The sequence below is a fragment of the Cucurbita pepo genome, chromosome LG17 (genome assembly GCF_002806865.2).
Source record: "Cucurbita pepo subsp. pepo cultivar mu-cu-16 chromosome LG17, ASM280686v2, whole genome shotgun sequence".
NCBI lineage: Eukaryota > Viridiplantae > Streptophyta > Magnoliopsida > Cucurbitales > Cucurbitaceae > Cucurbita > Cucurbita pepo.
In genome coordinates, this window is record NC_036654.1 from 2,869,778 (window position 1) to 2,893,677 (window position 23,900).

A 23,900-nucleotide genomic window follows, 5' to 3' on the forward strand; every position below is an offset into this window, starting at 1 on the left:
TGTGTTTTGCCCTTTTTCTATTAGTGTGGGCAGTCAGTTTGTTTGGAGGTGGGAAAGGGAAATAAGGTTGGAGAGGGTTTTACTTGCACTTGTCTGCATAAAAGATGGCAACTTCCACTTTAAAGCTGCGTCTTTGGCCATCCCATATAATGGTTGGTCATCATCAACCTGCCCTTGCCTCAAACCAACCAAACCTTTTCCCTACAAAACATTTGTCACTCAATCATATATATAGTGGAAACTTCCCAAAAACACATCACTATGTCTTATTCTCACCCTTTATTCACATTAGAGAGAAGATTAGGTAAGCTCTCATTTTCCATTCTCAATAACAAATAAAACAATTATTTGTCTAAGTCTTAACGAAACTAAACATGTACTGAAAATGGAAACCGTTTATTTCAATATTCAAATTCTCATACCTAATATTTATTGTACTAAAGAAAAATAATAAATGACGAATATTATAAATTTTTTATATTTAGAACGGTAAAAAAAAAAGTATATTATTTATGTTGACATGACAATACAATTAGTTTTTATCTGTACTTTTTTGTAAAAGCTAAACAAAATCTAAAATGTAACGATGAAATTTTAAACTTATTAAGTAGTGTCATATGTTTTAACCCATCGATCTATATTCAAGTGGACTTTATATTCACTCTTATACGTGACAAAATATTGTCATGGCATAATTCACAAATGCAAGTGTAAACAAATACAAGACCCCATAATTCACAAAAATTGACATCACTAGATGACTCCGACTGTGCAACTCTCAAACCCTCCTCCACCTCGACCAGTGGTCAATAGTTGCCTAAAAAAAATGTAAAATGTGGTGATTGTAAAATACTCGTTAAGCAACTTACTTATAGGCTATCGCGCATTCTTATCTTATTAAGTTCCATGAGATTTTCTCTAGGTTATAGGAAGTTCGAGCTTAAACTTTATAGTTATTTTAGCATCTGGAGAGGCCTTGAAGTTTTGAGCAGTTCAAGGTTTGGATAACTTGTTCAACTTTTCTATTCCTAAACTTAGGTAACTTACTTTGTCTTGTAGTGACTAACTGGTATTCTAGTTAATAAAATCTGATAAAATAGTATGACATAGGATAATCTAAACATCATCCGTAAAAGGTTACGCGGAATGTTCCATAGGACCATAAAGTCACACTAAGCTTGAGGGAGTAAACATGTTGACCAATTACTATGTCAACCTATTGGTCCCACTCCTCCTCTTATGAAGTGTTTACAACACAAAACCCTATTTAGGAGATCCTTAGTGTGTATAAAATAAACCCGCCTTGGATGGGACAAGAGACTACATAAGTAGATGTATATCAGGATAGGTGCCACAATCACATGTTGTAACGGTAACGAGAGCACCTTGAACTAGACTGGACCTTTTAGGGCCCTACTACAAAATTCGTGGTAACTTACTAGGTTAAAGATGCGATAAGAACTTACAAGTAAAATTACTTCCGAAGTATTTCTATACTCACCCATTTCCTCTTCCTTTTTCTTGTGTTCGCAGTTACTGGTCGAGGTGGAAGAGCGTTCGAGAGCTTTGTTGTTAAAGAGTGGGTCATTCCAGAGCTTCAACCTGTCTTTATATTTGAGTTTTTTATATTTCGTTTTGTAACTGTATCCCAAACCATTTGACGGGTGTAATAAATGTAATTAGATATTTAAAAATAATAATATTAATATATATATATATATATATATATATATATAGCTGTAATGTTAGCTCCATCTCATTACCGTTGCACATAAAATAAAAAGAAAAAGAAAAAGGGAAGAACAGAACTGAGTGGAAATTAAGCCCCACTCTCTCTCTCTCGATAAACCCTCCGCACTCATACCTTGCTTCAAAGTTATTCAACGCATACCATTCTCCATTTCTCAAATTCTTCTCAATTCCCTCTTTTCTTCTTCATTCAACTCACTGAAATTCCTTCCACTTCTTCCCTGATCTCCAGTTTCCAGTTATGCCCGACATGGACGGTTCCTCCAACTACAAGTCCCCTCAGATCTCTGAGATGTTTCAGAAATTCGCCCTCGCTTTCAAGACTAAGACCTTCGAATTCTTTGCCGATGACGATGCTGCTGATGAACCTGATGGCTTTTCGCTCTTGGACTCTGCTGAGGAGGTTATTACTGACCAGAAAGTCGTCGTCATTAAACCCGATTCCGCCTTCGATTTGTTTCCCTCTTTGCCGTCTGCGGTTATTAAGCCTTTGGCGCCTCCCAATCTGAAGAAATTGGAACCGGTTCCGGATTATTTGAGGACTTTGAATCAGGCGGAGACTAAAGTTGAGGGAGGAGGAACGGAAAAGAGGCGAAATGGAATTGATAATACGGAGATGATTCAGACTTTGGTTTCGTCCATTTTCGCTACGGTTTCTTCGTTTGAAGCTTCGTATATCCAATTGCAGACTGCTCATGTTCCGTTTGTTGAAGAGAAAGTGACGGCCGCTGATAGGGTATTGGTCTCGCACCTGCAGCAGCTCTCTGATTTCAAACGTTTTTATAAAGATTATCGTAGAAATCCTGATGAAAGTACTTCCATTCCGGTTGGTTCTTGTTTGGAGGCGCAGGTGCAAGAGAATCAAAGTAAGCTTCGAACGCTTGGCACCGTCTCGGACCGGGCTCAGTCCGAGATTGATCGGAAGGATTCTGAGGTATTAGCCCTCAGAAAAAAGCTGGGAGAATTGCAGAAGTCTAATTCGAGGTTATCGAAGAAGTTATCTGTTAATTTGAATGCGCCTTCTGATGTTTTAATGTCTGTTAGAGTATTCGATTCTATATTACACGATGCTTGTAGAGCAACGTATAATTTTACCAAAGTTTTGATGGAATTGATGAAAAAAGCTTCGTGGGATATGGATTTAGCTGCCAATTCAGTTCACCGAGAGATTGGATATGCGAAGAAAGCGCATAATCGGTATGCATTCTTATCATATGTTTGTTTAGGGATGTTTCGAAGTTTTGATTCAGAAATTTTTGGTGTGGGTGAAACTGAGAGTTTCTGTAATGAACAATCTCAGAATTTGGACAGAAATAGCATTTCTCTTAAGCAATTACTCGAGCATGTTTCAAGCAATCCAATGGAACTTCTAAGTGTAAATCCTCAATGTGCGTTTTCAAAATTTTGTGAGAGAAAATATCAAGAACTTATCCATCCTACTATGGAGTCATCAATTTTCAGTAATTTGGATAGGAAAGAAGACATTCTGAAGTCGTGGCGGTCAGTCAGCGTGTTCTATAAGTCGTTTATTAAAATGGCTAGCTCAGTGTGGATGTTGCATAAGCTGGCCTTCTCTTTTGATCCCATTGTGGAAGTATTTCAAGTTGAAAGGGGTGCAGAGTTCTCAATGGTATACATGGAAGATGTTACAAGAAGATACATTCCACCTTTTAAATCCAGGGCGAAAGTCGGGTTTACGGTCGTTCCTGGTTTTAAAATTGGGCGAACGGTAATCCAGTCTCAGGTGTATCTTGAGGAAGCTCTTGGCAAAGGCTGAAAAACAAAAAAAAAGCTAGTAATGGGATGTTTACCGAGGAAAATGACTCCTCCCCTTTCATGTTATGATTCCAAATTCCACAGAATTCAGAATTCATGAACTTAACAGATGCCTTGTTGTGGCGTTCTTGAAGCAAGAAAGCTGAATGAACTATGCACCACCTGAGAGCGTTCATCACTGCTGGACACAGATAAACTGCAACCTCAGCAGCCACACGTTGTAAATCTTTCTATCTTCCTCTCTTTTTTTCCTTACTGTGAGTATTGTGCAGGGTCAATTTTATAGATCTTTTTTCTCCTTTCCAGTTTATCACTCACTAATATACATAACCAAATTGTGTATCCAGATCAACTGATTACATTCATCATATTATTAATGATTAATCTTCTGTTTCCTTCAGTTTTTCATATTGAATTCCTTCTGAGAGATACCCTATTGCTGTCATGGGCCATGCATAAATTAGCAGCAGAACTAAGCATATTTACTTTAGCATTAGAATCTTATTTGTTGAAATTTGTTAGTTAATGCTAATATTCAGCTTATTTGTTGGAATTTTATAGTTCAACCACTAGATATTGTCTGGTATTGGTTAAAAAACTGCTTTTTAAAACCAAATTTTTGTTCTTTAGTACAGAAAGTAGGTTTAGATGGTGACTTCTTGAAAGTTTATCTTTGGTTGAGTTGTTCTCAAATTAACCCTGGACTTGAGAACAACCCTGATGTGTTTGTAGAACCAACCGTCGGCGTTGTTTTACGAAGCAGTTTTAAGAATACTTCCATAGAAAATGTACCCAAATAGCACCTTGACCTTGCTTTTACTCAATAGCTACTTAGGGTTATTTCTTAACTGTTCAAAACTTCAACCAGAAGCCCCAATTTTAGGTTTCCTATGATTTTCTAGCTGGGTTGGCTTTGCAACTCTCTTAATTGTTTTTTGCCCCGAAGATACCAGGTTGTTCCTGCGAGGTTAAGTTATAAGTTCGGTTCTTGAACTTTGATGATTATATCGATTGACATAATCTTTTTGCAGTCAGTTGTTCCTTCATTGCTTGTCTGCCATTGTTTCCTCAGGATTATAGATTGGCTTTCTCCATTGGGTAGGTGGAATTGTAGTTGTGTTAGTTTATGTTGGATTATGATATTTATGAGTGCTTTGTTTTTTGTTTAGCCCCCAATGTTTGGACTAAATATTTGACTTTTGTATTCAAATCATGAAGCTCCTTTTTGTAATTTTCATGTGTTTTTTCTTTGTTTTGTTCTTTTGGCTCCTTCTGAATTGGACTTTCCTTCCTTTTTTTTTTTCATTCATTCATTCGAACTTTGTTCTCGAAAACAAAATAACATCCATTGTTTAGAAAGTTTCTATGTAGTTCTATATGAATTCGAGTTTTGAGTATCTTAGCTGATGTTTTTCTCATATAAATTTTCATCAGTTCACTATGTATAATGTCAGGTTAAGTTCGTAGCTACCAATTTCAATATGATTACAGTAGAAGAACCTCAACTGAAAACTGGTTTTTAAACTTTTTTCTTTTTTTGTTCATATCTAAACAGATTCAGAAGATTTCGTTTCTGAAATCTCCCACAGAGAGAAATTAGCCTTTTCTTTTGTTGGGACACTACTGAGCCCTCTAAAAAGTAATTTACTTTTGTAAGAAAAGTACGATTTGAAAATTTTGTTTAAAAAATAGTTATCGAAAGTATATTTTTGGGAACTCTGATTTTAGGGAGAGAGAGAGAATTGAAAGCTTAGGATGACTTTAAATTTCAATCAGATTTGAGGATTTGAGTATGTTTGAGTTGAGCTCGGAACCAAAAGGGTCTAAACCCTATGTCGTCGATAAACACTATAAACACTCTGGCATGAAATACTTACAAAATTCCTTTAACTATAGTCCTTTCAAGAGATGATATACGAAACATTAACTTTAAGACACACATTGGTGTAAATCAATATGCACAACAGACCGAACTAATCTTATACATAAAAAAATATTTCAAATATACACCAACACAAATCTTGTCATACTGTGATTTGTGATCTCAAGATGCACTATGAGAAGTTAGTCTTGCTATATAATGAGTAATCTCAAAGCATGTAGCATCACAGATTTAATCATACATGATCTTGAGGTACCTAATATATTAAGTAGTTATATGCACGCAAAATGTCATGGTCATGCTTGTTTAGAGTGTGTTGTATGTCTAGACCATATCATACCATTTTTATCTTGTTTTCCTATTGTATTATTTTATATTACAATTTATGTGTATATGATATTTCGGCAAAATCATGTATACTTTTATCAGATATGAAATGCCTCAAAATATAGTGTAAGAGGATCAAATAGTCATCAACCCTTCTACCAAGTGTTGTAACCTCTCTTGCCCACGTGTTTTCAATGCAATTGACATGTGCAAAGCTTTCTTTCAAATTGTTTTCAACTAATTTCTTCGCTCATGTTTTATAAAAATAAAAAAAAATCTCAAAATGTGGCTTTTGGCTTGACCATATATGAAGATTGTTTGCGAAATTCAATTCTTACACGGCTGACACGTTTGCTAGATTAGAACAAATGCCGCACAATCGCTCTCCAATTGCCAAAAGGGTGCGATTGTGACAAGTGATATTAAAGCTAAGTTAGCTCCTTGCGCCATTAAGACTGAAACAATATCGGTGACAAAGCAGTTGGTTAAATCACAAGTCAACCGACTCACTAAGATGGAATATGAAATGTTGTTCTTGAAAGAAGTCCCAATATGGTTAATTTTCTAGAAGGTCGAGTAGCTGAACTTGATGAAAAAGTTGGTGGAATTGACGCTATGAACGCTCACTTGGATGGACTGCCAATGAAATAATTGATATTTAGGGTTGATTCCTTAGAAGAGAAAGCTACATGATTGAGTAACTCATAAGGTAGAGGTAGCTCTAAGAGTTTTGTAGCACACATGTACGAATGCCAAAGAGCTAGATAGTTCACAAAAGACCATATTGAAACTTTTTAACTGAGTAGTCAGAAGATTTTAGGATAACGATAGACACCATCAAAGTAGGGATGACTGAATTGAATACCCGAGTGAACCTAACCATGCAGGCTATAGAAAATCAAGCACCGAGTCAAGCTCATGATGGGCTCAACATATCGAAATCCAAAGCTTTCAAAAGGAACCAAGATGTCAAAGAACTCAAAATTTTGATATTTGACGTTGACCTGTTCAGAAGAACATGAAGTGTCTAGTCTGTTGACAGGAGTGTCAACCAATTAAGTGAGAGAGGATTTAATGGTCATGCTTGTCTAGAGTGTGTGTTGCCTGGTGACTGTGACTGCATGTCCATGTCATACCATACTCTTTTTTATCTTGTATTATTTTGTTATTACAATATTTGTGTATTATATCGAAAAATCATGTCTATACTGGTTGACATAAAATGCCTCAAAATATACTATAAAGGACGTTGTCGTCAAGCCTCTCTCCCTGACCAAGTAGTGTAATCTCTTGTACACATATTCAATACAATTAACATCTACAGTGCTTTGTTTCAAATTATTTTCAACTAACATCCCTCGCCTATGTTTTATAATACATTTTCTCTGAAAACATGGTTTGAGGCTCGACAATAGGTCAAGATTGTCCATGAAGTTTGATTTTTTACACGGCTAACTTGTTTGATATGTTCGAACAAATGCTACATAATTGCTATCTCGTCATCAAAACTCAAAAGAGTGCAATTGTAACATAGAGCAACTTCTAAAAATCAAACACCTCGACGCATAGCCCAAAGCCTATGCGTGTGCTAAAGTGAGTCTTAAATGGATCGAGAATTGTCACGGGTACAACATCTAGTGGTGTGAAATAATTTACCTATACTAATCATCCTAAGTTTTCAAACCATTGATGTCTCATAATTTAAAAGTCAATTGAATAAATGAAATTAAACCATAATAATCACAAAAATCATTTCAAAAGTCTACTTCAATCCTTCCAACATTTTCCACTCAAAATTTATCTCTCAATAATAAAATAATTTATGGAATTAACATAAATTCAAACACAAATCATAAACTCTCTCCATTTTGGTCGTTAACACAAAATTTAATCGGTTAATATTTGGAGAATATATTAGTTATGAAATATATCTTAGATATTCATAATCCGTTAGTAATCAATTAATATTTATTCGTTTCGTAGTATATTTTATTTTATTCTCAAGATTTTAGTTTATAGTTTCGTTATTGGGAGATATTAGTTGATAGTTTATTTTATTAACTTTCGATCTCAATTCTATTTCTCATTCAACTCTGTATTGTTTCTTTTATAATTATTCACCTTTTTAGTGGTAGATATCGCGTCGTGTGGCTACTGGTAAAAGAGAGATAAAATTCCGTACGAAAGCCACTTCCTCCATTGTTTTTAAAAACCTTTCTTTTGCTTTTTCTTCAATATTGTTCTCTCTTTTTGTTTTCTTTTTATCATTTTCTTTTTCTCACTTTTTCTTTTTACCAATTGCTAAATGACAAAAACTAAATCTTACGAAAAGTCAACCGACGGAGTTACACTAACAATCAATTCATCCCCTTGATCGGTAAAGCGATAACACCGTTCAACAGTAATCACTCGTTTGCACTATGGTGTTTTCTGGCTTGTCAGTCCTCTTTTCCATGATGTTATCTACACCACACAGCACTATGAGTCTCGACAGCGGGTTGTCGGCGTCGTGAGGTAACTCAATAGTCTTTTCTTCTTCTCCCTTAGTCTTCTTACCTTACAATAATCCAACAAATATTATAGTTCTTGCATGATCAAAATGACAAGGACAAAAAAAAATAACAAATGATATAAAGATGATGGTTTTTTTTTCTTTTATATATTTTTCTTATTATACTTAATGAAAATTTTGAATTATTATTTTATTAAAAAAAATAATAATAGTAATAGTCATAGTCGTATCTTTCATCCTTATATATACTTACTCTAGTTTAATCGTACTTTTAAATTTCAAAACTTATAAAGAGCGAACGAGAAAAACATAGTTTTTTCTACTCGAAGAGAATTCTCGAACACTTGAAACAAGAATTAAATTGGGAGAAGGGACGGAGAAGTCATCTCGATTTGAATCGAGCTCATGTATATCCCTATAGAAGATGGAGGTCAAAATAATGTGAGAAAAGGGTGGAAAGTAGGGATGGTTTGAATCAATTCTTATAATTCGAGTGGATCGATATCTTGAGATCCAATGCAACCCAACCCTTATAATTCGGGTTGGGTTGGGTTGGGTTGGGTTGGGTGTACACCCCTAGTTTACACTCATACAATGGTAGAGAATATACGTGACATGAGTTTGATCGATATCTACACAAGTGTGGGATACATCGTCAATTTACATGTGCCTACACACCACAACAAATGTAATAGTCACTTTCTCTACGGAGGATCTAATGAATGGAAAAGTAACCTAAAATTGTATTTTTGAAAAAATAACCTTAACCCACATGAAATCCAATGTGCAAAAATGTCCTCGTATTAAACCAAATTTACAAAGATAACCCTAAACGTGGCAAAATTTGAGAAAATTAATTAATAATTAAAGAAAAATTTTTGGATAATTACAAAAACCATCAACCATCCAATGTTTGACAAGTGGAAGAGTCATTGGTGGAATCCAAATTTGACAAATTAAAGCTTAAATAAATGGAGAAATTTCTCATCCGCAATAAATTTCATTTCTTAAAATTTATTTTTCACAAGTTGGTAGCAAGAAGAAGAGCAACTTTCGTGACGAAACCTAGAACATAAGAACCAAAAAGTTGACTTTTGTGAGTAACGGATTTTGAAATTTTAGAACTTTATCTACGAAATTCGTACTTCATAGCTCATATATTCAAGAAAAAAGTAAGCAACAAAATTATTGAAAAAGTTGAGAGTGATGAGCACTCAATCACACAAACCAAGAACAACTTGGAATTTGATTTTCAGTTTTGGGAAGGTCAAGAATCGAGAGTCTAAACATGCCCAAATAAGTAAGTAATCATACGTTCAGGGGCTTTTTGACACCTTCTTACTATTTTGAACGATTTTGGAGCCGTTTTTTTTTACGTATTTCAAAGTATTTGAGGTTTATATGGCTACTTTTAACCCATTTAAAGTACTTACTTGATGAAATTAAACGAAGTAGTTTTGTTAATAAAGTTATGATATGAAGTTCTGGACTATATAAGTGGAGTTGGATTTCCAAGATTAAGTCCAGCCTAGTACCAAGAATATTTTATCACTATGTCAATAAGGTCAAGCCCGAGATCATTGTCTAGATATTTTAGGAATAAAGATTTAAATAGTTTAGGAATGAAGTTTGAAGATAAATATTACGATCACAAATATGTGGTTTACACTGTCTAGCCTATGTTATAAATGCCCCTCCAACCCATCCCAAGAAAAATAAAGTTTAATAGTCTACCCGAGATTGTCTTGTAATCTTTTATTAGTTGGTCTGAATAAAGGTGCGAGTGTTTCCCAAAACGGAGTTGTATTCATCATTAAGTTGTTTCTGTAGGCACCAAGGGAACATCGTCTAGTAGACATTTTTAAATAAGAAACCGTATGTAGTTGGTCTAGACCCATATAAAAACTTAAACTTGTAAGCTCCCTTGATTTGGCGAGACAATGTAGAAGGTTTGTTCAAATGTTTCGAGTTTAACTCAATCAACTTACACAGATATAACTTGCACTTATAACAAAGAATTACGAGAATAACTTTAAAAAGTTACCGAATTAGTTGACCTCACCCTAATGGTAAGATATATGAAGGCTAGTAAATTGTAATAATTTCATAAGGAAAAGTAAACTTCAAATTCACAGTTCATTAAGTTAAATATGCATTTCTAAGGTTGAGTAGAATTGAATTGAATGGGAATGTAATTTTGGACGGTGAAAAAGAAGAGGTAAAAAAAAAAAAGAAAAAATTGACTGAAACGGCTAAGCGCCTGCACACTACAACTGAGGCACCGCTAGAGCGCAACGCAGCGCCTACCATCGACATTTCGTACGGCCCTTACGCCATTCGCCCCCTTATCCCTCTTTGTCTGCGCCCTCCCTCTGAAAATATGAACTAAAGCTAAAGAAAATAAAAAAAAAATTAACTGGTATTTTTGAAACAAAATATTAATTAAAGAGTAATTATATTTTTTAATTTAAATTTTTGAAAATTTAAAAATAGTACCAATTGTGGAGGTAGGTAAAAAAGAAATAGAGGTTTTTTTTTTTTTTTTTTTTTTTTTTCTCCCATCTCTTTCAATTGCTAATTTTGGAGAGAAATAATATGAGAAAGGATGGTATAGGGAAGATGATAATATTATGACATATGCTATGCCCCTACCCTACCATTTTTTTTTTTTTTTTTTTTTTTTTTTTTTTTTTTTTTNTTTTACTTTTTACTTTTTACTCATCTTCAAATTTTTAACTGCTCCCAACAAAAGTTTATTTTGTTTTTTTAAAAAAAAAAACATTGTTTTTACAGGGTATTTGTGCGAGTCACCGATCCGACACAATTTTATGTTCAAACACGCATACTTCACCCCATGAAAATTAAGAAAATTTTTAATAATCTATGAAATAAATAAATAATTTTATTATTTATTGTCCATCGTGTCAAAGTAGATGAAGATACAACAATATTAAACAATTATTTAAGGTATCATTGTTTTTATCTAAAAACAAAAACATTTTGAAAAAAAGTGGAACATTATAAATGTTGGAGTTTAGGGTTTAGGGTTTAGGGTCCTCTTATCGCTAAGTTTAAAAAAAATAATTATGACCATATTCACAAAACAAAGAGAGATTGTAATGCTCGAGTTCGATGCTATGTAAGTTTCTAAGTTTCTAAGGTGTAGAAGAGAAAAAGATGTTCGGAATGAGATTTATAAAGAAATAAAATAAAAATTAAAAAAAAGTTGAAAAGTGATGGTCTAAGTCAACGGAGGAGCAAAATGGTAATTTTACCCGGGTTTGAAAAGTCCTAGTGACACGTGGGAGAGAGAGAAATTAAGGTTTAAAGAGGAAGAATAAGTAAGAAACAGAACTCGTTCAAACCAGCACTTAGCATTCGAGATTGGCCAAGGAGCATTTGGATCGTTCGGTTTCGTCAAGAAACAAAAAGAACGAAGGTAAGTTCCACGGTTTTTTATTACAGTTTTGTCATAGATTCAAGCAATTCTTGTGGTATAAAGAAATTTGGTGGAGATTCAACCGAAAAATTGTTGTCTTGGAAAGTTCTAAGATATGGTAAGAACATAAATTTTTGAAGTTTGAATGTGATTATTTTAATTTTCGATCAGTAAAAATATAAGAAAAATAATTTATCTCTACGACTTTGGTAAAGAAATTAATTTGATCCGAGTTCATTGCAAGAAGACACAAAATTAAGAAGAAAATGATCTAAAATTGGTATTCATCAAATTCTGAGTTTCACATTGTAACGACTCTAGATTTCTACTTACCTAGAGTCGTTACCGTCATCATGACGTAATCATTTTTGTGCAGAAATAAGCGTTTAAACTTTATCTTAAAACACTACCATAGACTTACGTGATCGAAAACATCTTTAAAACGATGCAACGAAATACTAAATGGAATAAATAAACATTAAAATTAAAAACATCATATTCTAACCTAAGTCTAATAAAATAAATATAACTATCCTATGCATATGCATGATGCTATATTTTTGCTCGTTTTGACTTTTGCTTGACTATTTTTTGTCACGATTTCAATACTAACCCAATTTTTGTCTGATAAGAATCCTCCCAAAAAATTTAGAATTTTTTATTTTTTATTTTTATTTTTTATCTTTTTAGCGAGCAATTGAACTCGAGAAGGCATGCGACAACCAAGTACGTAACCTCAGATTTTTGACAAATCATACTTGTAGGGATCGCTTGGAAATGCATGCAGGCTAGTAATTCCAATCCTAAATGGATAGATTCAGTTTGATTAGGGCCTAAGCATGAGCTTAGTCACACTCGTGGTAGGAATTTCATTAATGTTCCTTAATTAGTTTACTACTTACATGTATATAATATGTTTAAAAGAATGATGGAAATTTTGTGATCTGCACTCCGAGTGTTTAATGGATGTTATCGCCCCATTGGGCATGTGTGACCGATTGCATGTCTTATTGAACATTAACTCCAGGTGCATGAATGTGTGTTCTCTCTAGTAGAAATAATTTAGCTATTTGAGATGGGTCTAAGGCGTAGAGACAGATTGGCTAGACAATGTCTTAGGAACCAGACGATTCCAACAAACTGAACACCTTAAAGTCGTGAGCGGCGATAAACATGCTAGTACCCTAGTGCTCTCATACCAAGAAAGTCTCAAGAAGACGGAACAAAGAAACTTGGACAAGGGATAATTTGCTTAGTGTCACTAAGTCGCCCGAGTAACTTAAAGGACCACAACAACAAATTAGAAAGACTAAGATAGCATTCATGCTGTTAGCAGTGGTTACGATGTTAACAGAGTTTATGCTTCCCTTCCTACTCCGGTACCAGTACCCATCGAGCCAAGAGGCCATTAAGTAGTGAATTGCTGAAAGTGTAATTGGTTACAAAAAAAAAAAAAAAAAAAAAAAAAGTCACGTTCAGTCGTCAAAAAAGGTGCGAGGATTCCGGCAAGGCACCAAAGTTCTCGCGCCTACATCTACTTACGAAGACATGCTCCTCCCTCTCCTCACAGACCACCCACATCTGCCCACCAAACACAACCAACATTATGTGCTCATGCATTGGGGGATACGCCTTATCCTTCACGATAGTACAGATGCGTAAGCTACAAGGTAGGAGAACGATCATTATGTTATCATGATATTGTCGTGACGGTCACTATTCCTAATGGATGTCTGGCATCAACAACTACTAGAGAATGCTCGTCGGACAAGAAAGGGAGGTTAGGAGGTGTGTGACATAAGACATGAGAATGAATTAAGCACTCCAAACAAGCTAGTAATTGAATAATTTTATATTCATCCATGCAACTTTATTTCTTTTAAGACGAGGCTTTAGTGAAGCGATCAAAGCAATGACGTGCACAAGATACGGGGCAATAGCAATAGGAGTAGATTGGTGGCTTGTCTTATTCTAGATGTTACGACTTTTATAAATCTAGTAATCCGTACTTTTCATTTTGTAATGGCGTTTAGTAAGCTAACTTTTAAATTATGGTATATTTTCAAATACTGCACATCATCAAGTAATAGCTTGTAAATCGAAAAGCAGGTTGTTATATTTTGGACGAGCAATGATATGATTGATAACAAATTGCCTACTCGGACAACTTCATACAAATTTAAAATTTTAATTTAGGTATAAAAATAAAAGTATTTTAATAAAATATAAAAATTAAATTAAAAAATAGTTTTGGTGTATTCATCCACCAATTTTAAGAAAAAGTTAAAAAAAACGCATTAAACTTTCCAATTTCAACGGGATTTTGAGTCTCCCACAAATTTAAACCCAATTCATGCAGAAAAAAATAAAGTGAATAAATCTTCAAAAAAATCATAAATTGTAAATAAATTAAACTCCACTGTCATTTTCGTTTTTTTTTTTTTTTTAATTTTTCGATTTGGATTGAGTTGTTGGTGGGTTCGTGAGTCGACATGTTTTTGGTTGGGTCAACCCAATTTACCCGATTCATTAAAAAACAGGGTTAGAATCGAAGTCTACCGTTAACATATAAGAGTAAAAAAAAAAGTGATGGATTTGATGAAAAGAATTGAAGTATGAAGGTGGATGGAATGAGAGGGAAGGAGGAGCGTGTACCCATTTTTACTGTAAAGAAACAGAGAAAAGTCACTGTTTCACGTCTTGTCATTTACCACATGCTTCACTCAAACCAAAATCAAAACCAAAATCAAAATCAAAATCAAAATCAAAATCAAACCTCTCCTCCCTCTTTCACAAAATTCTGAATTACAAAGCAATTGATATGGAAGAAACGTAGGCCATTTTGTTTAGGGTTTTCCTCAAGGATCTTCCGGACATCCATTACATCTCTCTCTCTCTCTCTCTCTCTCTCTTCTCTTTATAATGTCCCATTACTCCTCTCCTCTCATCTCTCCGCCGTCTCTTTCTCTCTCCCTATGCCTTCTTAAACCCTAATCCCTCTCTCTCTCTCTCGTTAAAAAAAAAAAAGAAAAGAAAGAAATGGTGGGTTAATTCTGTTCTCTCTCTCTGTGTCTGTCTCTCTGTTTCTCGCAAGAATTGGTTCTAAATTGCTCTGTTCTTGTTTTTTAATTGTCCGCAGTACACGGTACCCATCTGGGTGCAAGCGCTTCTGAGCGAGAAATTCTTCAACGCCTGTGTGGTTCATGAAGATGCCAAAAAGAACGAGAAAAACATCTTCTGTTTCGACTGTTCCCTCGGTATCTGCCCGCACTGCTTGTCCTCTCACCGCTCTCACAAACTCCTCCAGGTACAATAATTCACAATCCCTAACTCTTTCAACAACCCCCCCTTTGCTCCACAACTCTGTTCAATTCCGCTGTGTTTCCTTTTCAGATTAGGCGATATGTTTATCACGATGTCATTAGATTGGACGATGCTGTGAAGCTAATTGACTGTGCTTTTGTTCAAGTAAGTAAAAATCTTAATTAATTCTCACCATGCTTTTGCAACACACACCCAAAATGTTGATGGGGGGGGTTTTTGTTATTAATAGTCGTACACTACGAATAGTGCGAAAGTGGTGTTTCTGAAACAGAGGCCACAGACTAGAAACTTCAGAGGCTCCTCCGGCAACCTCTGTAGTACCTGCGATAGAAGCCTTCAAGACCCTTATCTCTTTTGCTCTCTCTCTTGCAAGGTTCGATTCGGTTTCTGGTTTTTTTCTCTTCATTTTTTGCTTCTTGTTCTTGTGTTCTAAACTGGGTTTTTGTTTCTTTTCCTTGCCTTGGGTTTCGTTATGTAGATTGATTATCTGGTAAAGGCGCAAGGTGGGGTTTCCAGGCATCTTTTGGAGTGCAATTTCTTGCCATTACCCGAACCGGTTTGGGACGACGGAATGATTATGACGCCTGACTCTGTTCTAGAACCGGCCGGTTCGACCCGAACCTCTTCCAGTTCCGACGGTGGTAGAGTGTTGGAGATGAGGACTACTATTGCTTCGACGGCGACCACGGACTTTGTGAAGAAAAAGAGAAGTAGCTTGACGGCTGCTGCGGCGGCGTATCGGACAACGTGCCGGCCGGCTTGCTGTTCGGTGACGGTTTCCGAGACGTCTGGGAGTCTGATGAGCCGGAGAAAAAGTACCCCGCAGCGGGCCCCACTCTATTGAATTTTCATTTTCTATTTATTTTTCAAGTGTAGTACTGTAGTGGGCAGTCTGTAAGGGGGAGGTTTTTTAGGGACAGAGATGTCATTTTGTGGTTTCTCATGGGGGTGTTTTGGGGATATATGATGAAGTTATTTTTGGTGAGACGGATTTTGATAGTGTGNGGTGGGTTCGTGAGTCGACATGTTTTTGGTTGGGTCAACCCAATTTACCCGATTCATTAAAAAACAGGGTTAGAATCGAAGTCTACCGTTAACATATAAGAGTAAAAAAAAAAGTGATGGATTTGATGAAAAGAATTGAAGTATGAAGGTGGATGGAATGAGAGGGAAGGAGGAGCGTGTACCCATTTTTACTGTAAAGAAACAGAGAAAAGTCACTGTTTCACGTCTTGTCATTTACCACATGCTTCACTCAAACCAAAATCAAAACCAAAATCAAAATCAAAATCAAAATCAAAATCAAACCTCTCCTCCCTCTTTCACAAAATTCTGAATTACAAAGCAATTGATATGGAAGAAACGTAGGCCATTTTGTTTAGGGTTTTCCTCAAGGATCTTCCGGACATCCATTACATCTCTCTCTCTCTCTCTCTCTCTCTCTNTAGAGAGAATATTTTGAGGATCGGACTATGTTTTAATTACTACAACAATATTCACATTCAAAATCTTTCATTTTAATTTAATTAGATTATGTTATTATTAGAAAATATATAAATATTATGACGTGGCATGTTGGAATTTGTTTTTTTATTTATTTAATTGAATTCTCAAATTTAAAATCATTATTTTTTACTATTTATCTTTTTACCATTTCTCCTTTCTTTCTCTAAATTGATAAAAAAAAAAAAAATGTTAAAAATGGTTACCTAAATTGTGACATTTTCATAAATTAAAATAAAGTTAGATGAAGCTGCACTATGGAAGAAGAAGAAAATTTGGCGCTTATGTGCGATTTTGTCATATTTGTGAGTTCGATTCACATCCATTAACGAAGATTTTGGATTTTCTTCGCGATTTTTGGCCAAATCGATATTTCGTTTTGTCTCTCGCACATGATTTGTTTGCCATATTTGTGAGATAGTGAACCGTGTAAGTGTAGTAAGTCTTTTATCTGTCATCTTTTATATTATTTTAAAATTGTGAATTTTTTTTAAAACATAAATTTAAAAAAACTTGAGCAAAGGATAATAGATTAGATAGAAAAGAGAGCGAAGAGTTTTTATTTTGATGAGAAACCAAGCTATCATGGAGAGAAAATGAANTGAAGAAGAATATAATTAGTATGTAATAAATGATAATAAATAAAAAAAAGAAAAAAAAAAAAGGTATTTCATTATATTGAAGTTATCTGGCAAAGACTTTGATTGAAGAAAACGTAATTACATGGGGAATGAAATTGAATATTTGGGAAAAAATTAAAGGCGAAATTGGAAGAAAGGAAATTAAAAATTAAGAAGAATACAAATTTAGTTATTCTTAGTTCTCACCTATTTGAAAAAAGATAATTAATTTATATAATTTGGCAAGAAGGTGAAGGTAAAAACGGACCAGTGGTAATTTAATTTTACTGAGAACCGCGCAGGCTTTGAATGATTGGTAGGTTAAAATCTACGTAATAATCACTCATTGACGTGTTCAACAATTACAGGTAGGAATGTTGTTTGGATTTTTCTTTAAAATCAAATCTTCCTACAAATTTTGTATTTTCTTTATTAAATAATATTCCCTTTTATCACCATTTTTTTTTTTTTTTATAAATAATATCCATATTTTCTAATGTAATTTTAAAATATTTTCATAGCAACTTATATAAGCTATAACTTCATACTCTATTATAACATCAATTATAACTATACAAAAACGCTATAAAAAGTCTACGATAACGTTTTTCGTAAGCTATTGTATTCATTATTTCTTGTACGGTAAGAATGCGATTAGAGCCTACAAGTAGTTGCTTACTGAGTATTTTTTATAATCATCTATTTTCCCTTTTATTTTTTAGGTGTTCGCAAACTGTTGGTCTAGGTGGGAAAGCTTTCAAAAGTTGCACGGTCGCAAAGGAAGTCGTTTTAGAGCATCAATCCATTTTTGTATTTGAGTTTTTTTGTATTTCATTTTGTAATTGTATCTCATACCCATTTTCCCCTTTGTAATATATTTGGGTAATTAAATTTTATTTTGTATTTAACTACAGTTAAAATATCATAAGTCACCCAATATAGTCAAGCCCAATAATTGTAAAAGGCTGTTGTATATTTATTTAGTACATATTTTAGAATAAAGATACATAGAATGGGTACTTAGATTTTCATCTCAAAAAATACAAAAGAGCAGTATTCTACAAAGTGTCATGTAAAAAGTATAGTATTCTACGAGGTCTCTTGTAATCTCTTCTCGATTGGTGTTAATAAGGAGTGCGAGTGTTTCCCACAGAGAGTTGTGTTCAACAATCTAGTACGAGAGTTATGCCTTAAACTTAGCCATGATAATAGAATTCTCAAATATCGAAAAAAGAATTGTGAACCTCAAAGATATAGTCAAAAGTGACTAAAGTGTTGAACAAAGAGTGTACTTTTTCGAGGGCTGAGACAAAGAAGTCAAGCCTTGATTAAGAAAAAGCCCTTAAGATTTATAGTGTACTTTGTTTAATAGAAGATCATGAGTTTATAAGTAAGGAATACTATGAAAATTTTTAAAAATAAAATGATTTAAAAAACATACAGCTATTATTGTGAGATTATGCAAAACAAGGAGCATTCAATTCCCCTCTTTCTCTGTTTTGACTCTCAAAAGTAATAACATGAAAACCAGTTCCCTGTGTAGTTACTTTCGAAATTTCTGGGGTTCTTCCTTTTGTTTTTCTCAATTTTTAGATCCATGATACTTTTCTCATTGTTTTGATTGAGTGTTTTGGTGGAATTTGATATCTGCTGGGATCAGGGTCGACGATAATGAATTCTGGGGATTATATCAATATTCAACCCTCCGAGCTCAAATTCGCATGTGAGTATAACCTTTCCACTTTTCCCCCTTCTTGTTTCTTCCCTACTTTCCACTTTGGTTCTCTCCAAAATTTTCTCAAAAGGGTCATTTCTTTCCCAACTGTTGCACTTGGAGAATTGATGAATCTTTGGTGGGAACTTTTCATTTTCCCCGATTATGCTTCCGATTTTTTGTTTCCTTTATTGCTCTATTTTTACTCTTCTTTTGTTTCTGATCATCATGGTTCCACTTGTTTGGGCTTTGAATTTGTGAAACATTAGGATGTTGACTGACGGAGGAGTGACCGTAAAGGTCCAGATGAGAGGTCAAGGGTTATCTAACTAACTTAAGAATGTTTATCTATTAAGGTTTAAGAAGTTACTTGAGGGAGTTGCGTTGTTGTTCATCACGAATTGCAAATATCAGGTTGAATTGATTGTAGGAGTTCGATTAATTTTTTGTTTCTGCTTGCTTCTTTGAAATCTGGCCCTATATTTCACTATGATATCTCGAATACTTGAAGCTTGGTAATGGTTGCCATTTCATCAAATTCTGATTTATGGATATCTGTGCCGCACTTTTATTTGTTTGTTATTGTATTTTTTTTTTTACTTCTGTAGTTTGTGAAACTTCACTTATGTGTGTTCGTTATATTATGGAAAAGTTGAATTGAAGAAGCAAAGTTCTTGTTCCTTGCAATTGACCAACAAAACGGACAAATATGTTGCCTTCAAGGTATGTCTTTTTTGTTCATTCTTGGTGTACCTTAGTTTCGTTTCATTTTGACGGGTACGAATTGACAATGTGTACATTTCTGAACTCTATCATCCTAATTTAATAGGTTAAAACCACCAATCCCAAGAAGTATTGTGTTCGTCCTAATGCTGGAATCATTTTGCCTAGTAGTGCAAGCAATATTACAGGTAAATCAGTATGTGAAAGTAGTTGATTCATTTTTCTCGTTCTATTTAAAATTATGAGTTACACCTTGATTTTTCTTCATTGTGTCTACTGGATTGGCCTATATATTTTTCATGTAGTTGGTCTCTACTTTTGAGTTATGGATATTTGATATGTTATTTGTCTTTTCAGTTACGATGCAAGGTCCAAAGGAGGCGCCTCCTGATATGCAGTGCAAGGATAAGTTCTTGATTCAAAGTGTTGTAGCACCCGATGGTACAACATCGAAGGACATTAGTGCAGAATTGGTGGGAATCTCTTGTTTATGCGTTTATTAGTTATGTAATTTTTTTTTTCTATCTATAATGATCTTACATTTTTTTGTTTATGTTTTGCATCTATGAAATTGTAGTTTAACAAGGGAGATGGTAAAGTAGTAGATGAGTTTAAGATGAGGGTTGTTTACACTTTTGCAAATCCACCATCGCCTGTTCCAGAAGGATCTGAAGAAGGATCTCCTCCCAGAACCGCTGCAGTCGATGATGGAAACCAAAATTTTGCGTTGTTTGATGCTGTAAATGTTTTCCAAGTTTCTTTTGTAGTTTTTTACTCTTGTCTTTTCTTTTCCACCCATCATTGGTGATGAAGCCGATGCTTTTGCTTATTTTATTGCAATTGTTGTTAATTAGGTTTCAAGATCTCTGGAGGATCCTAAAGAGAAGTCATCACAGGTAAGATGTTCTTCTCTTGCTTCTATATTATATAGACATCTAAGTGTTTCATCTTCTTTATGACTTTTATAAACTCTTTGCTCCCTCTTTCATTGTCTTTTCTTTCACTGCACACACTTTTCAAATTTTTTTGTAACATGAATATTTTTTCTGACTGTACAGAAAGTACTTTTCAATGTTCTAGTGTTCCATTTTAAAGTTTTTTCAATGTTGCTTGCCAGTGAAGAGCCTGTACCAAATGCATGGGAATGTGAATGAAATATGGAGGAAGACTGTTTTCTTAGGAACTACTCTATTAATTCCAGTTGAATGTAGAAAAGAAAGAACAATAAGATATCCTCCTAAAAAGTCCAATGCAAGTATAAACTATTTGCACTAGAATTAAAGAAAAAATTAGGTGACTACTAACTACAATTTTTTACCGGTAGCAGCAAAACTATATAGGTGAGAAGAGATTTGGTCCCTCAGCCTCCTCTATTTTCCCTTTCTCTGTCTTCAAAGAAAACCTTGAGTTTCTTTCTTTCTAAATATTCCAAAAGATAGGCAAAGAAACTCTTAACTTAAAAAAATTGATAGGCTTTGTGTGGCCATGTCTATCAGCAAGGTTGGAGCGGCACCAAGAGAAGTTGAAATCTTTTTTTTTTTAAAAAAAAAATTTGTAACAGTAGAGGAAAGAAGGTAGAAATTAAAGAGAGACTGGTTGTTTTCTCTGACAATTTTTAGAAACATACACCACTAAGATCTTAGACACAAATGCTTGGATTCTTTTGATTTCTAATTTATATTTAAGGCATTTACCTTTCTATGGCTAGCACAACCAGGCAAACATGTACATGTTTTTAAAGGCCTGAGGGACTTACATGTGAAAATGGGAATGATAATTCAGATGATGAAAAGTCGTTAGTCAAGAATTGAGGTATGAGGGGACCTTTTTCAACTTCTAGAATTTGTGATCCATATACTTTGGAGGAAAATAGCAACTTTAAAAGATGTAGTCACCGTTCTTTTGTCATTTGATTGTTGGGATTTTTTTCCAAGTTCGAGACATAGGAAGAGCAACCTTCCAAACAATGTAAGATTAACTTTTTAATGGTGATGGGTTTGGATGGGGCTATCAGTCATGACTTTATGATTTTTTGTTTTTTGAGAAGTGCTGTGTCACCGGAAGCTGCCCTGTCTTATTTGTTTGTGTGTTTTTTTCCTTCCCTTCTTAATTAATGCAAGGTATAGGATGGGTGTAAATTTGAATTGATTGATGGGATATTAGCTGTTATATTACACATTTGGGAGATGTACCTGGAAAGGGCTGGTCAATGTGTTTCTGGATAAGTGGATGCTGAAAACTTTTCATAGCATTTATTTTTTACTGTATTGTCTGTTGATTTTTCTACTTCATGATGAAAATATTGATGCAGATGTGGTCCGCAGTTTCTAAGTTGACCGAGGAGAAAGCTGCAGCTTTGCAACAGAATCAGAAACTACGCCAGGAACTGGTATTTCATTTAGGATTGAATGTTATTTTCTTTATCTTCAAGTTTAGCTATTCTACTTACTCTAGTGCTTTGATCTCTTTCTATGATTGTGTTTGGGAGGAGATATTGCCTGTTTGTCATGGAATAAGGAATTGTGAGTATTTTTCTTTTTACAAGATATAAGTACATATTAAAGTCAGCCCAAGATTACCATTTCAAATTGTCCACCTAAGTCCTTCAACATTAAAAGGTATAGCCGTTTGAGTCCTTGGTGTATTACTTTTCTGCCGAAAATTTCCTTTCCCAGTACAAATCTTCTACTTGCTCACATTAATGCTAATATATATATTTAAAGCTATGTTATGAATTTGTATAAAGGGAAAATAAAAGGACTAAAATGATTATTTTCTAAAGTTTAGGGGTGAAGACATTTCAAAAGTTAGGGATGAAAACAGAAAATGTGGAAGTTTAAGGACCAAAATAGGATTTAAACATAACAATTTCTATGGATTTTGTTGTTTCCATGTCCTTTTCTCTTGCATGTCTATTTACATAGATAGGGACATTTACATTTTCATAAAAGATAACTTTGTTGGCGTTCTTTTATGATGAAAGCTAGCTTTTATTCAAATAAAATCATAAAAACAAGTCAATATCTTGACATTTTTGCCTGTATCCAAGCTGACTTTTGGTTGTAACTAAAGAAAGAATTATGTTATCCCACTGTGTGATTTTTTTCCCTTTTTAGAGAATGGAAGGAAGGGATCCTATGGGGAATTCTATTCCTTTTAGTTGCAAGAAGCCAATTATCTAAGCCAAATCCCACGCCTCTTCCCTCCCTACCCTTTGGCCTTACTTTCAAGAAAATTGGGTATTATGAAAAAGTAAGATAATGAGCCCTTCAAAAAGTTCAAAGATAGATTCAATGACTATGGTTGGTTCACACTATTAATCATGCGAAGCTACCTTCACAAGTTTTTGGCTCATCACTAGTAATTTTGTGCTGATCATTTTATTACCATTAAGATTGACAATGGTAGAAATACAAGCTTTTATTATTGTTGTTTTTTCTGAGGACAGAGCCCTAAAGTTTATTTTCCCTTGATGTTACGAAAGATTACGAAACACAAGCAAGGGGATTTAGCCCGTCTCGAACTGACGTTTTGTATCTACCAATAATTTTATCATATTTCAATCTAGTTACTAGCATTGCTTTTACTTTTAGCCTCTTAACGTAGAAAGCTCGATCTATATCCATTAAGTGTAGCATCTTTATGTCCTGTATCTCTTTTTGATGAGTGTCTGGTATTGCACAAATCAGCTAATGTTCCTTTGATCTCGTCACTTGCCCAAGTTATAGTTTTTTTTAAGATATATATATATATATATATTCTTTTGGCAGGAACTTTTGAGGAAAGAATCAAGCGGAAAGCAGGGTGGCGGTTTCTCTGTATTGCTTGTGGTGCTCGTTGGTCTCATCGGAGTTCTGATCGGATACCTGTTAAAGAAAACATAGACAAATTAGGCATTCCCTGTCGTTTGCTTGCTGCACTTTGATGTTATTATCTGTGTTGTGTTTTGTCCAGAATTTAACAACCTTAATTGGTTGAATTCTTAGTGAGTCAAAACTGAAGACAGATTTGTTATGTCAATCAACATCGACTCTGGATAGTTGTTTTCAGAAGAATACTTTTTGTTGCTTGTTTGCCCTCTTAGTGTTCATCCATCTCGTTTCCATTTGGATTTTGGTTAAGTAAAAGCCATGCCTTTTCTCTCCTCCAAACAGTTCTCAAGATTTATTAAAGCATGTAGATATGAACAATGAATACAACAATGATTTGAGTACAAAATCCATCACAATAAAGCAATCACAAGAACCATGGTTCCAAATACTAAAATCATAATCATGTACAAGCAAAGCTCAGAAGACATCATTTTTTATGGTCGCCCTTGCCCTCGCCCT

At 34.4% G+C, this 23,900-nt stretch overlaps 3 protein-coding genes across 4 annotated transcripts; all 3 read left to right on the forward strand.

Moving 5' to 3' along the window:
* Positions 1–1,781: 1,781 nt before the first annotated feature.
* Positions 1,782–3,925, forward strand: LOC111778761 (protein GRAVITROPIC IN THE LIGHT 1). Of its 2 annotated transcripts, XM_023658736.1 has the most exons (2): positions 1,782–2,946; positions 3,223–3,925. In XM_023658736.1, the coding sequence occupies exons 1-2, from the start codon at positions 1,991–1,993 to the stop codon at positions 3,524–3,526; spliced, it is 1,260 nt and encodes a 419-aa protein (XP_023514504.1). In that variant the 5' UTR covers positions 1,782–1,990; the 3' UTR covers positions 3,527–3,925. The 2 variants fall into 2 exon arrangements, with proteins under 2 accessions (XP_023514504.1, XP_023514503.1); XM_023658735.1 differs by having other exon boundaries at positions 1,782–3,925.
* A 10,764-nt stretch (positions 3,926–14,689) lies between these two features.
* Positions 14,690–15,984, forward strand: LOC111778763. Its single transcript, XM_023658737.1, has 5 exons — positions 14,690–14,727; positions 14,825–14,992; positions 15,079–15,153; positions 15,239–15,382; positions 15,488–15,984. Exons 1-5 carry the CDS (start codon positions 14,725–14,727, stop codon positions 15,851–15,853), a joined length of 756 nt encoding a protein of 251 aa, XP_023514505.1. The 5' UTR covers positions 14,690–14,724; the 3' UTR covers positions 15,854–15,984.
* Positions 15,985–18,622: 2,638 nt separating this feature from the next.
* LOC111779166 (vesicle-associated protein 1-3-like) lies at positions 18,623–23,712 on the forward strand. The gene is made up of 8 exons (XM_023659244.1): positions 18,623–18,855; positions 19,499–19,569; positions 19,676–19,757; positions 19,927–20,042; positions 20,147–20,308; positions 20,424–20,465; positions 21,881–21,958; positions 23,340–23,712. The coding sequence occupies exons 1-8, from the start codon at positions 18,804–18,806 to the stop codon at positions 23,451–23,453; spliced, it is 717 nt and encodes a 238-aa protein (XP_023515012.1). The 5' UTR covers positions 18,623–18,803; the 3' UTR covers positions 23,454–23,712.
* Positions 23,713–23,900: the final 188 nt, after the last annotated feature.

Coding starts and splice junctions, on each gene's coding strand:
- LOC111778761 (XM_023658735.1), top strand. CDS start 1,991: ATGCCCGACATGGACGGTTCCTCCAACTACAAGTCCCCTCAGATCTCT.
- LOC111778763 (XM_023658737.1), top strand. Junction 14,993..15,078: donor GCTCTCACAAACTCCTCCAG/GTACAATAATTC, acceptor TTTCCTTTTCAG/ATTAGGCGATATGTTTATCA. Junction 15,154..15,238: donor TTGACTGTGCTTTTGTTCAA/GTAAGTAAAAAT, acceptor TGTTATTAATAG/TCGTACACTACGAATAGTGC.
- LOC111779166 (XM_023659244.1), top strand. CDS start 18,804: ATGAATTCTGGGGATTATATCAATATTCAACCCTCCGAGCTCAAATTC. Junction 20,043..20,146: donor AGGACATTAGTGCAGAATTG/GTGGGAATCTCT, acceptor ATGAAATTGTAG/TTTAACAAGGGAGATGGTAA. Junction 20,309..20,423: donor ATTTTGCGTTGTTTGATGCT/GTAAATGTTTTC, acceptor GTTGTTAATTAG/GTTTCAAGATCTCTGGAGGA.